Source organism: Tamandua tetradactyla, chromosome 3 (genome assembly GCF_023851605.1).
Source record: "Tamandua tetradactyla isolate mTamTet1 chromosome 3, mTamTet1.pri, whole genome shotgun sequence".
Classification (NCBI taxonomy): Eukaryota; Metazoa; Chordata; class Mammalia; order Pilosa; family Myrmecophagidae; genus Tamandua; species Tamandua tetradactyla.
In genome coordinates, this window is record NC_135329.1 from 130,376,084 (window position 1) to 130,391,071 (window position 14,988).

Here is a 14,988-nt window from a genome sequence, read left to right on the forward strand (position 1 = left end):
AATTTTAAATTTATATATAGTTTGTGACCCATCATACATTCATTTTAATTTTCTTTTGTCAGTCAAAATGAGACTTAAAAGAACTTTCTAAAATTTCAATAAACTGCACTGTTTATCACATAGTTTACTTATATGCTAACATGGCTGGAAAATATATGTATTTTTTCATTCCCTAAAAACATTATTTTATTTTAGGAGACCTTACAGTATCCGAGAAGTTTAGAGATTACATGCAAAATGAGTCTTTCTTAGTCCGTCTTAATTTGTGTGTGCATGTGTGTATCCAGTTAAGAACTTTGCAATGAAGAAAAATTCTTATAATGTAAAAGGAAAATTTCATTAATTGTGGTTAAAATATTCTTGTTATTTAAACCTATGTTTTAAGAGACAAGTTCTTTTCCTACTTTTCTCTGCTTTTATATTAAGTAAACTACTTACCAAGGAATTCCCTAAGTAAACTACTTAAGGAATTAGGGAAAACTAAAATAATTTGAACAGTGTGGATGATTTGTGTCAAGGGTAGTTTTGTTTTGTGACCATATCTTTACATGCTAAAAGAGAATAGCATAAACTGTTTTTTTTAAATTGCTTTAGTTGTTTCTTGCTTCACTGATAAAAAATTCTATATGTCAAAAGTTTCTTTTTTAATAGACCACTTACAGTGTTGTATGACTATTTCTGAGAATGTGCATTAGAATGAGGGCAATTTTTTTTTTTTATTACTTGAGAACTCTCAGTTCATATAACAGTGTGTTCACCAAATATTTGTATGCTAGAATCTTTCTTAATGTTATGTCCACCTCTAAGAAGAGGAAACAAGTTTCTCAGAAGGTTGAAATATTTAACCAAGAAAACAGAATGATTATAAAATTTTAGCCTTTCAATTGGTTATATAAGGTTGAAGAAGACTTATTCTAACCTATATTGTTAGTCTAGCAAAATACAATAACGGTATATAGTAAAAGGCCAAGTGGGAGCAAAAATTAGGAAAAATGTACATAGCAGAAAAATTGGTCCGTGTAAAAAACGCAGTGGTCCTTGGGAATTTATTAGAGCAGTGTAGATTAAATTTAAAATTTCATGTGAGCATTTTGTGCTTCTTTTGATTAAAAGAATTTTTTTTTTATCTTGCAGTCTACATCAGCATCTGCATCACCGTTTCAGTCTACGTGGTATAGTGAATCTGAGATAACTCAGGGAGCACGCTCAAGATCACAAAACCAGCAACGGGATCATGATTCAAAAAGGCCTAAACTTTCCTGTACAAACTGTACACCTACCTCAGCTGGGAGAAACAGTGTAAATGCAGTATCAGGTAAGAATTAAATGTGTGTAAGATAGATACACACACACCTTCTCCCCAATAAGTAGTCTAGTTATTCTTAGATTTAGGAATTAGCAATTGGAATACATGTACAACAGTGGGTCACAAATGTAGTTGAGCATCCAAAACTTTGTTAGTGCTGAAATTGAAATTAACTCTTCGTGTTGGGGTTTTGTTCTAAATTTGGTACACAGATGCTAACCATGGGGTATTAGCGGATTTTAATTAACTAGAGTAGCTTGGGTATGTGATAACCAAATTGGTAAAAAAGACATGTCTTCTGGTTGTTATAAGAGACGATTTTTTTTCTTTATTATTAGGAAAACTAAATCTAGTATATGTTAAAAAATGTCCTAAGAGTGTCTTTTTTAATGATAAATATTGTGTTATATGATATTTACTTTCATAAAATGTGGAAGCTCTTCATTAATAAAATTGATGACGATATTCTGGTATTAAGTCTTTACATGGAATTAGAAACTCATGATTCTAACCCTCCAACTAACTGTTCTGTGTCATTGAACAAGTTATTTTACCACCCTGGAATTTAGATGATTTATCCATAAGCTTCGTAACTGATATTTTGAACTCACAGACACACATTTGTTACAAAAATTGAAAAGATCTTTTGGTGAGAGGGCAAAAAGCTCTGTCCTCACTAACATTCCTCTTCAAATAAAATGCTAGCCAATGACTGAAATAGTGTTTAAGGGAGACAAAACTTGTGATAACACGATGGGAGATAAAAGACTTGGAGTGATTATGTATGACCACTTTAATTAGCATTAAATGATTGCTTTCTGCTTTGATAGGCAGGATCACCATGGTAAAAACACTGCCCATTTGAAGGTTATCAAGAGTAGATTGACGGGTAGAGCAGACTTGTACTAACTTTGTAAATAAACACCACAGTTTCAGAATATTTTTGTTCTCTTCTGTCTGCTATGTGAAGGTATAGCCTATCAACTGAGCCATTTCCCTTTCTAAGACAATTTATTACAAAAGAAAGGATGAGCCAAAATTTCAGGGTAAATAATGAGGGGCAAAAAGGTTTGACATTTTTAAATTTACTTTTAAATGAAATCATAACTAACAAAATTTATAATTGCTGCAGTGCATTAATTCTTTGAATAAAAAATGAAACAGATGTGGTGAAGGATAAAATATTCCTGTTAAAATTGAATTATAGCCTGCAAAAGAGCATCTTCCATTTCAAAATGGCTTTGATTTTGATTTTGTCAGTTTTCCAACATCACCCTTTATTGGCTTTATATCACATTCCTTGTCTTTAACAAGATTTGCATTTTCGGTGTGTAATCATTTTATATCATGTTTACATTGCATAGTCAGTTGTTATGGTAAGTAACTGAAATATAGACAGTAGATGTTAGTAGATCACAGTGTTCAGAATAGAAGATTGTTTTTGAGTAGGAAATAATTTCTCTGTGTGGTTAGTTCATTAGTGAATAATTTTATGTTTTGCTGAATTTTGCTTCTGATTGCAACTATTTAGCTTTGGAGAGTCCCATAATAAATAACAGTAGCCTTCCTCTGTATTACTGAAGATTTGTTGTCATCAGAAACCTTGAATACTTTCTCTGAATTAAAACTTATTCATTTAAGATTCCTCTTGGAGACATAGTCAAGTTCCCAGATCTTCATCAGTGGTACTTGGATCATTTGGAACTGAATTAATGAGAGAGAGGAGAGATTTGGAGAGGAGAGCAGATTCCCCCATTAGTAATCTTACGGATTATAGTCACCGAAGTGGTGATTACACAACTTCATCATGTATGTATAAATTATGTAATGTACAGTTTGTCTAACGTTATATTTTCCTGTTTATCTATGTTAATTGAAATAGCACAGTGCAAAAGAATAAATGAAATGACTTGTCTCCTTATGAAGATTTCAAACTGGTTTACTGTTTCCTATTATCTTATTTCTTTTCTTTTAACAAATACATAAACAATTTAAAATAAAACAGATGTACATGTCCTGTTTGTCTTTAAAATTTTTTACTTGCATTTTTCCTTTCAAGAATGTCATTCATAAGTATGCTAAGTAATTTTTGAATACGCTTATAATTTGACCTTATGTAGCTTAATAAGTAACTACTTCGAGTAAAATTTCGACATACTTGAAAAAGCATTTTAAGGCATAATTTGGATTTACTTCAGTGTGACATGAATGTGATTTTTTTTCAAGTTAACATAAAGATCCATACTATATTTCTATCAGTGTACAGAGCCTTAAACTTGTCAGAAATGAATACCATAAAAATATATCCTAGGTAGCTGAATATAAAAGTGAAAATGAAGTTGACAGATATAGCAGGTGAAAATGGAGACTGATATGGATAAAAGGAAGTACATTTTATTTTTACAGGCTTAGGTTATTTTGAATAATTGAGGAAACACTTTATTTATGACAAATAAACATCATAAATAGCATCTAGGTTTGGGACTGTTTACATGAGAAAATACAAATAGCTGCTAACTAGTTAATCTTTCTTCAGACTCCAGTCTACTTCTACACTGTATATATGAATGGGATTTTGCTGTGGTGTACTTTAAAAAATCAGATGCCAGGAACTTATTCCTAGGGAGTAAAATCTCCCTAGGAAGATTTTACTTCTATTCATTATATTATTTGGCCCACTTAAATTTCTTATCACTTTAGACAACCTACCAGAATATTTTCTGATTAATTCTATTTTACCGTCATCAAGTTGGAAGATTTATATTTCATAATTGTAGATCCTCTTATGGGCTATGATAAATTTTCTTTTGAATTTCCAATGTTCTCTTTACACAAGCAGTACTGGATTTTAAGTCAAAATAGAGAGAGAAGTAGAATTGTAATTTATAGTTAAGCTGTGTAATTATAATATAGCCATATTCAATTTGAAATCAATGCTTTATTTTGGAAGTAATTCATTAATAATAAATGTAAATTTAATATTCAAATTATTTCTTGTAATTGGTTATCTTTGCTTCCTTTCAAAAATAGATGTTCAAGATAGAGTTCCTTCTTCATATTCACAGGGAGCAAGACCAAAAGAGAACTCAGTGAGCAGTTTACAATTGAATACATCACCCACTAACCACCAGTTGCCTTCTGAATATCAGTCTATACCATATTCTAGGGACTCTAGCAGAAATTCTTTTAGATCAAACTTTCGTTCAAGAGAATTGGAATCTCCCCAAAACACTACACCGCCTGGATTTTCCCATATTTCAAATAGAGATGAAACCCCAACCATAAGCAATTCAGAAAGGGTTGGTTCATCTCAAAGATCATTTCAAGAATCTGTTGAAAATGAAGGACGGCGAACAACGAGGAGATTGCTGTCGCGTATAGCTTCTAGTATGTCATCTACTTTTTTTTCACGAAGATCCAGTCAGGATTCCTTGAATACAAGATCATTGAGTTCTGAAAATTCTTACATTTCTCCAAGAATCTTGACAGGTTCACAGTCTCGTAGTAATGCAACATCAACTTCTGAAGTTTCAGATAATAGGGCATCTGAAACTTCTCAAGGATTTCGATTTCTTAGGAGAAGATGGGGTTTGTCATCTCTTGGCCAGAATCATAGCTCTGAGTCAGATTCAGAAAATGTTAACCAAGAATCTGAAGGTAGAAATACAGGGCCATGGTTATCTTCCTCACTTAGAAATAGATGCACACCTTTGTTTTCTAGAAGGAGGCGAGAGGGAAGAGATGAATCTTCGAGGATACCTACCTCTGATATACCATCTAGAGCGCAACATATACTTAGAAGAGAATCTAATGAAGTGGTTCACCTTGAAGCACAGAATGATTCCCTTGGGGCTGCCACCAACAGACCACAAGCATCTGCAGCATCAAACAGTGCCACTACACGTGGTTCCTCATCAGATTCGGCTCACAGTGGAAGAAATACAGGAATAAATGGGATTCTTCCTGGTTCCTTATTCCGATTTGCAGTTCCCCCAGCACTTGGAAATAATTTGAGTGACAATGTCATGATCACTGTAGATATTATTCCTTCAGGTTGGAATTCATCTGATGGGAAAAGTGATAAAACTAAAAGTACACCATCAAGAGATCCAGAAAGACTTCAGAAAATCAAAGAGAGGTAAGTTTGTATACCTGTCTTAAGCCTATGAAGCAAGAGCAGACTACAGAACTCTTTCTAAAATACCTTCTCATAATGTTGATATATGAAATTTCTTCCCTTAAAATTTACATTCAGTAAGATGTTAGGGTCTCTTAAATAAATGCTGAGGTCATGTCTCTGGTAAAGCCTGGACATGAAGTCAGCTAATAATTGTATAAACAGAGGAATAAAATACACAACTCTTTTTTGCTAAGTTCATTTAAGAATCTGTACAAAACAGGTTGTATTTCAGGAACAGTTGAGCATTCAGTATCATCAGTTTACTGATAACCTCTTTAATACTAGCAATGGATTCAATAGACTATTAAGGCAATAGAGATTTTAAAGAAGAATTACTTTGCTTCTTATGTAACTTTCTGTGTTTAAATTAAACAGTGCATGGTGGCCTGTTAAATAAGAGACATAGGTTAACAAAAACTGTCTCATGTTCTAAAAGCTTACCTTTATATGAATTAGGATGATTTAATAGATTGTTTGGGGTAAGAGAAAATAATGCAAAAAACTAATCATTTCAAACATGTGGAATTAGCATTCTGATAACATGTACATGAAAATTCACAAATCATTATCTGTTTATTTCATTGAAATTGCCCTAAAAGTTCTTGAAAGTGAGGAACAAATATAAGTACATTAGCCTTATACTTTTGGGACCTGAAGTAGCCTCAGATCCTGCAGACATTAAAATCTCATGAATTATTGTAAAGTGATAGTGAAAAATCTGGAACCTAAACTGTGATGCCATGGACAAGATGTCTTAAATCATTTGAAGATAAATAATAGGATTGTCTTTTCTTTTACCTTTAAAATATTTACTATGGGTTTTTTTGTTTGTTTTGTATTTTTCGCATGGGCAGGCTCCAGGAATTGAACCTGGGTCTCTGGCGTGGCAGGCAAGAATTCTGCCACGGAGCCACCGTTGTACCACCCTGCTATACTTTTTATTTTTGTGAACTTTTCAATAGTGGTTGCTGCTATTTATTTATTACTAATTTTGTTGTTGTTTGCTTTTTTCCCACCCCAAGAGAGCATGAGTAGACATAACAGAAAAAGAGGTTCTGTTTGGGATTTTGTATGATTGGAAATAACCATTCAGGATGAGCTATGATAGCTCTGTATTGGAAATATGTCTTCTTTTCCAGCCTTCTTCTAGAGGACTCTGAAGAAGAAGAAGGTGACTTGTGTAGAATTTGTCAAATGGCAGCTGCATCATCATCTAATTTGCTAATAGAGCCTTGCAAATGCACAGGAAGTTTGCAGTATGTTCACCAAGAATGTATGAAAAAGTGGTTACAGGCCAAAATAAACTCTGGTAAGTTTTACCTTTTTGTGAATTTTATTTTATTTTCAGAATTTTTCCAAAAGATGCATACATGCATTTTCTTTAACAATTTTGTGATTATAATTTATTAATTTGAGTTAAAACCCTTCATCAAAACTCTATTATTTTTGAAGTCTCAGCAAAATTTTACCAAGAGTGCTAATGTCTTGCTTCATAAACTTACTTTAACCGACAAACTGCTTACTTCTTCACACATAAATAATTCTAATTTGTGATCATTGGTGAGCTTTGTATCATGCAAGAACCTTTTACATCATTAAAGAAATGTGCTTTACCAGCTGTGTGATCTTGAGAAAGATTTCTTGTTTCAAGTGTTGTAGACTGTTTTATCAAACTAGGATAATAGGGTTGCTGTAGGAATTCATTTTTTCATTGAGTGCTTCTTATGAGCCAGGCACAGTTCTAGAGGTACAAAGTGATGAACAAGACAGAGGCAGTTCTCCTGCCCTTTGGGTGCTTTGGGTATTTAGGGAATGCCTTGCTGAGGTGATGACATTTAAACTGAGAGCTGAATAATAAGTTCACCATTCCAGAATGAGAAGAACATTCTAACAGGGAACAGCTGTTAATACTGTAGCTAATACACTGTGGTACACTGAGGCTGGAATAACTTAGGTGTGTTTGCAGAACTGAATGATGTATAGTGTGGCTGGAATATAATTACTGGGTGAAGGAAAAATCAAAGAGGTTGGCAGAGGCCAGCTTGTCCAAGGCTGAAGTATGCAGCTTAGATTTTCAGTTAATTCTGATGGGAGGCAACTAAAGAGCTGGGTAGTAATATGAACTGACTTCTATTTTGGCTGCTTTGTGAAGGATGGATTTTAGGGGGTTAAGGGTGGAAGCTGAGAGAGCAACCAGGAGTCTGTTTTGCATTTCTAAAAGATGGTTATAGCTAGGATGCAGGGATAATTGTGGGTGGTGCTAGAATGGGAGAAATGGGCGGGTTCTGATAAGTTTTGGAGCTAGATTTTGAAAGACTTGCTGATAAGTTGGATGTCTTAGAGTAAGGGAGAAAGAATAATTAAAGAAACTCTTATTTTTGGCTTGAGCAACTAGGTCAGTGGTACAGCTGTTTACTGAATTAAGGAAAACTGGGAATGGTACAAGTTTTGTTCTGTTTGACATGTTATATTTGAACTGTTTATTAGATAAACATATGAAAATATCAGGTAGACAGCTAAAAACAACAAGCCTGATTTATGATTCAGAGTTATAGTTTTGGGAATCATGAGCACATAAATAAGTTTTGAAACTTTGGGACTGATGTTTTATGATTCAGAGTTACAGTTTTGGGAATCATGAGCACATAAATAAGTTTTGAAACTTTGGGATTAAATAAGGTCACCCAGGGAAACAGCAGATACCAAAGAAATAGGCCCAGGACAGAGCCCTGGAACCCCCAAATGTTTAGTGAAAGCAGAGGAGGAAATTTGAAGAGCTACCTATGCTCAGTTGAGAGGAAACCTAAGAAGAAAGTGTTTCAAGGAGGGTATGATCAACCCTGTCCGGTATTGCTAAAAGGTTAAGTAAAATAAGAGCATAGATACTGCTATTGGATTTGACAGCATGGATGTCCTCGGTGGCTTCAGTCTCAGTGCAGTGGCGGGGTTTTAAGCCTTATTAAACTGGATTGAGTAGAGAAAAGAAGATAAGAAAGGTGAGATGGTAGCATAGACCTCTTAAGGTTTAGTGTTGAGGAGATTGGAGAAAGTGGGCAGGAATTTGGAGGGTTATTTGGGGTCATCGGAAGTGTTTTTTGTGTTTTAACAAGAGATCCAAAAGAACAAAATTGATGTAAAGGGGAGAGAAAAGAGATGGGATCCAGAGAACAAGATGAGTAGTTGGCTTTTGATAGAAGGAATACTTCATATACAGAAGGCTATTGTGGATATGGTCGATCAGTTTGCAGTCTTGCTGAGAGGATGCATGAAATCCTATATAATTGCTTCCCTTTTCTTAGTAAAGTGAGGTAAGGTGTTCAGCGGATTAGGGGATAGGTGGAGAAAATAACATACTAGTGAAGTTATAATAGGATTTTCAGACAGTATTAGTGTCCACAAAATCTGTGACCATGGATTAGAAGTTTAATGGGGTTGGAACCTTTGCCAGATAAATATGATGGAAGGCATAAATGTGGTGATCATGGAACTTAAAATCAGAAGGGGAATAAGGTCTGTGAGGTCTTCAGGGAATTGATAGTGAAAAGGTGATGAGAGCCAGGGTCTTTGTGTCTCATTAACATTGGAAAGAGTTCTAGAGTAGGTTATCTGAAATGATCAAAAACTGTAGGTACACAGGGAAGAGAGGATGCTTAAAATATAAATTGAGAGATAGTGTAGAACTTCTAGGTCAAGGGTATGAATACCTTAGAGTGCGTGGCTAAGGCAGGAAAAATAACAGAAGGATGTTGAGAAAGTAAGAATCCAAAGTGAATGACCTATGTGGATGTTTAAATAGCCATGAAGTGAGTTGGTAAAGAAGACAGAAAAGTGCTAAAAGTCATTAATGAATTAAGGAAGACTTCAGTGTTCAGAAACAGCAATGAAGGCAGAAAGGGTATCTGCCCCTACTTCTTGGTCTTGAGGTACCAAGGGTTTGTGAAAATGGCTACAGAAGTAGTATCTGTGAGGGAGCACTGTGGTTCAGACATGAAGTTCAAGGGATCATTTAAAAAGGAGGTTCATTATTTGAGGAATTAACTTATGTTAGATCAGGAACACTAGAGGGCATAGTGGAAATAGCTAGTAGATTGAGAAAGTTCAGAATTACGTCAGATTAATAAATGTACATAATTGTGTGAGATTGAAGATTTGATAACAATTGGTGACATAGGTAAAAAGGTTGTTTGGGGCTTATGATGGGATTAATTTTAATGATCTGTTAGAGAAAGACGGGTAACCCATTCAAGCTAAATAGTGTGAAACTCCTGGGAAACAGTTTTCTTCTACAGCTCCCAGTGGGATGATAGTCAAGAAGCGAATGGTGAACAGTTGCCCCCTTTGTTTAGGGTAGAGGAGCTTGTCTTTTTAAGCTTTCTTGAGTGGCCCTGGGTAGGCCATCTCACCTATGACAGCCTCTTTTTTCTCTTGGCTATGGCTGTGTGGTGCTTAGCATGCTTCTTGACATTTAGTAAGTGCCCTAAAACGAAGAACTAACTAGACTCACCTTCTGATAAACTGGTATTTGTAGTGTTAACGTTGGATAGTCAAGGAATTAGATACTATAGGTGTACCTCGTTTTGCACTTTGCAAATAGTGCATTTTTTACGAATTGAAGATTTGTGGCAACCCTGCATCAAGCAAATCTGTTGACATGTCTTTGTGTCACATTTTGGCACTTTTTATTATTATTATATTTGTTATGGTGATCAATGATCTTTGATATTACTGTTGTAATTGTTTTGGGATGTCACTAACTCTGCCCATATAAGACAGTGAACTTTATTGATAAATGTGTGTTCTGGCTGCTCTGCCAACCAGCTGTTCCCCTGTCCTGCCCCCCATCTCTCCCTCTCCTTAGGCCTCCCTGTACCTGAGATACAAAATTATTGAAATTAGGGCAATTAATAACTCTACACTGACCTCTGAAGTTTCAAGTGATAGGAAGGGTTGCATATCTCTCATTTGAAATCAAAAGGTAAAAATGATTGGCCTAGTGAGAAAGGGATGTTGGAAGCCGAGATAGACTGAAAGCTAGGCCCCTCAAGACAGCCAGGTTGTGAATGCAAAGGAAAAATTCTTAAAGGAAATTAAAAGTGTTTCTCCATGAGCACATGAACGATAAGAAAGAAAAACAACTTTATTGCTGATATGGAGAAAGTTTTAGTGCTCTGGGTAGAAGAGCAGCCAGTCTCAACATCCACTAAACCAAAGCCTAATCCAGAGCAGCGTCCTGGCTTCAATTCCGTGACGGCTGAGAGAGGTGAAGAAGTTGCAGAGAAGTTTGAAGGTAGCTCAGGTTGGTTCATGAGGTTTAAGGAAAAAAACCAACTCTATAACATAAAAGTGGAAGGTGAAGCAGCAAGTGCTGATATAAGAAGATGCAACAAGTTATCCAGAAGATCTAGCTAAGATAATTGATGAAGGTAGTTTCACTAAACACAAATTTTCACTATAGATGAAACAGCCTTCTTTTGGAAGAAGAGACCATCTAGGACTTTGTTGGCTAGAGAGGAGAAGTCACTGTCTGACTTCAAAGGACAGACTGACTCTCTTGATGTGGGCTAGTCCCAACTGGTGACTTTTAAATTGAAGCCTGTTTTAATTTGCCATTCTGAAAATCCTAGGGTCCTTAAGAATTGTGCTAAATCTATTCTGCCTGTACTCTATAAAAGAAAACAACAAAGCTGGAATGATAGCACATATATTTACAATATGATTTACTGGATATTTTAAGCCAACTGTTGAGACCTACTGTGCAGGAAAAAAAAAAGATTTCTTTCAATCTGTTACCGCTCATTGACAATGCAACTGGTCATCCAAGAGCTCTGATGAAGATGTACAACAAGATGAATGTTTTCATGCCTGCTAACATGATACCCATTCTGCAGCCCATGTCATTTCAACTTTCAAGTCTTACTATTGAAGAAATACATTTCATAAGACTATAGCTACCATAGACAGTGATTCCTCTGATGGATCTGGGCAGAGTAGAATGAAAACCTGGAAAGGATTCACCATTCTGGACACCATTAAGACCATTCTGGGTTAAAGAAAACATTTGTAACTCATGGGAGGAAGTCAGAATATCAGCATTAACAGGAATTCGGAAGAAATTGATTCCAACTCTAATGGGTGACTAGGGGTTCTACATTTCAGTGGAGGAAATATCTGCAAGTATGGTGGAAAAATAATTAGAACTGAAGCCTGAAGATGTGACTGAATTGCTCCAATCTCTTACACTAACAGATGAGTTGTTTCTTATGGACAAGCAAAGCATGTGGTTTTCTGGGATAGAGTCTACTCCTGGTGAAGATGCAATGAATGTTGTTGAAATGATAACAGAGGATTTAGAATATTACTTAAGTTGATAAGGCAGCAGCAGAATTTTGAGAGGATTGACTCCAATTTTGAAAGAAGTTCTGTAGGTAAAATGCTCTCAAACAGCAACACATGCTACAGAGAAATCTTTGGTGAAAGAAAGTAAAGTGTCAATTCATGGTGGTTTATTGTTTCCTGATTTTAAGAAATTGCCAGTTACCGCACCCCTTCAGCAACCACCACCTTGATGAGTCAGCAGCCATCAAAATGGAGGTAAGATTCTCCACCAGCCAGAAGACGGAAAGCTCAGATGATAGCATATTTTAGCAATAAAGTTTTTAACTTAAGTTTGTACATTGTTTTCATAGACAAAATGTTATTGTATGCTTAATAGACTACAGTATAGTATCAACATAACTTTTATATGCGCTGGGAAATTTATGTGACTCACTGTATTGCAATGGTCTGGAACTGAACCCATAGTATCTCTTGTGATATGCCTGGTTCAATGAATTTTTTAAGAACGTTGGCTTTGGAGTTAGACAAGCCTAGATTTGAATATTGGTCCGATACTTAATTAAGCTATAGGACCTTGAGCAGGTTGTTTAACATTGGTTCTCAGTCCTGGCTGCTGATTAAAACCACTCATGGAATTTAAAAATCCAGATGCGTCAGACACCCTCCTGAAGATTCTTATGTAGCTCTGGGGTTGGGCCTCAGTTTCATCATGAATAAAATTGAGTAATAGGGTTATTGTAAGGGTCACATGTGACAGTGTTTCTAAATAGTTTTGCACAATATCAAGCACAGGTAAGTACTCAATTAAATGGGAGTTATTTTTATAAGATTATAATAGTTACTTGGTTTGATGTAATCAATTGAGTATATAGATCTCAAAACTGAGCCTCCTGGTGAGTTTTCAGAACCTTCTTCATACTTACCTAAAAACGCCTTCTGGTAGAATTTGCATTCTGGTCAAAATTAATTTAACCATTTACTAGCAGCTACTAAATATGAATTGCTAAACTGCGTGATATACAGTGATGACTAAAACACACGTAGTACAAGTATAGGCAGATACACTCAGAGCCTTTCGAATGAGTTGGGGTGTAATGGAAAGTGCCCTGGATTAAGGAATGTAGGAATAAGTGGATTGCTCCCAGCTTCTGTGGCCTTTTTGAATGACTAGGTAAGTCACTTACTCTATGCAAGAGAAAAATGAAGCCAAGAAATGTACTAAATGATATTTTATGATCATTCTATTTTTCCTGCTTCTGAAAATAGTTTTAGTAAGTTTTTAATAAGATAAAGCCTTTTAAATGTCTTTCACATCCTTTATATTCTCTATCAGATCATAATATACATTATTAGTTGTGGTACTTTATTAATTTTTCTAAAAGTAAGAAAATATTCCAATTTTGTTGTTGTTGTTGTTGTTTGCATAGGCAAGCACTGGGAATCGAACCCAGGTCTCCAGCATGGCAGGCAAGAACTCTGCCTATTGCGCTACCGTGGCCCACCCCCAATATTTTTTAATTCCAACATCTTCATGTATGCTAAATTCCTAAAAATAAAAAGCTAAGAAATCTGGCTTTTATTTATATATTTGAAATATAGTGAAAAACCTTATGTAATTTGGCTATGTACAACACATTTTGAGATAATTATAAGCCCATACTTCCTCACATTAGCACTCATCAGTTATTTTCTAAATAAACACATAAATTACTACTGCTGACTTGGGCTTTATGTCAGATTTTACTTTTTACAAAATTGTTACTAAATAGCACTAGTTCTATGAGTCTATGAGCTCCTTGAAAACAGACATACTACTTTTTTTCTGAATCTCCAGATCCTCTGGTTTTGCTAGGCACATAACAAGCATTAAACAAACGTTGGTTGAATTGAATTTAGACCTCTGTTACTCTGTTATTCAGACTCTGTTACTCTGATTTTTAGAACGTTTTTCAATTTGAATCGCTATCTCGAAAGAAACACAGGAAAGAAAAGGGGGAGGTGGCTAACTGTTCAGTTAGACAAGACTACTCCCTACTAAATTGGAGCTAGAAGTTTAGGAGTATCCAGATATTGAGTACATATGGGGCAGAAGGAGTTATTTTGATATGGACAGACATATTCCTTAGACCCACAGAGGTCTTCGGTATGTTGTTACATCATAGATGCTGGCCTAGGTATATGTAACTAGTTCGAGATTGTGCATGATTAAACATACTGTTTTCATGACATTATGCCACAGTACTCAGGAAGAAGTAGAAAGTATAGGTGGCATTCTATTACTTCACCTACCCATAATCAAAGAGGTGTGAATGATGAATGTCTTGGAAGAAAGAAACAACAGATCCTGAAATAATAATTTGGAGCAAACCCCCTCCTCTCCTGGCACCTCAAGAGCAGACAAGGGTTTTGTATCTGAGGCCTAAAAGTTTATTGCCTAAGATGATGAATGCCAACATGATGCCATGATGCTGAAAACGAAGGAAAAAACACAACTTGTTTATTAATCGAGTGTTGGAACTACAACACACACTTGAAGATCTCTTGGCAAGAGTAGATGCAGTTAAGGAAGAAAATCTGAAGCTAAAATCAGAAAACCAGTTCTTGGACAATATATAGAAAATCTCATTTCAGCTCCAAGTGTTTTTCATACAACTGACACAGAAAGCAAAAGAAAGTAAGGGGTTGCTATCCATTCTGGTTTATGGAATTGCTGCTGAAGTTTTCTTTAAAATTTGAAAAGATTTCAAAAATGACAGTACCTTAGTGGTTTCATCAAACATGTATGAAGATAATGGCAGATCTAGGCAAAATTAAGAGTGCTACAAGCATAACTTGGAGACATCTGTGAGTTTGTGTACTATCTTAGTTTGTGTATTTATTGTAGAGACTTTAGAATTGCCTATATTTATGAAAACTTGAAAATGAGTGTTTTATCAAATGTTTGATTTATAAGTTGAGTACTGTCTTTTATTATAGGCTTAGTAAAAGATGATACAAGAGGTGGTGCAAGGGTAGTTCAGTGGTAAAATTCCTGCCTGCCTTGAAGAAGACCCAGGTTTGATTCCTGGTCCATGCACTTCCCAAAAACAAACAAAAATTCAACAAGTGGTGCTGCAATAACATTGTTATTTCGCATGAAAACATAATGGAATATCAATCAGCCATG

The 14,988-nt window shown here is 35.3% G+C and overlaps 1 protein-coding gene across 6 annotated transcripts in view; it reads left to right on the forward strand.

The window, feature by feature from the left end:
* Positions 1–14,988, forward strand: part of MARCHF7 (membrane associated ring-CH-type finger 7) — a 69,101-nt gene that overhangs the window by 43,455 nt on the left and 10,658 nt on the right. For all 6 annotated transcript variants that reach the window (XR_013172786.1, XR_013172785.1, XM_077153973.1 and 3 more), the window contains exons 3-6: positions 1,135–1,315; positions 2,948–3,115; positions 4,337–5,444; positions 6,626–6,795. Coding sequence is in view for 4 of the 6 variants with exons in the window: in XM_077153973.1 (XP_077010088.1) it covers positions 1,135–1,315; positions 2,948–3,115; positions 4,337–5,444; positions 6,626–6,795 (1,627 nt within the window). In the remaining 2 variants the exon portion in view is untranslated. The remainder of the gene's footprint in view (positions 1–1,134; positions 1,316–2,947; positions 3,116–4,336; positions 5,445–6,625; positions 6,796–14,988) is intronic.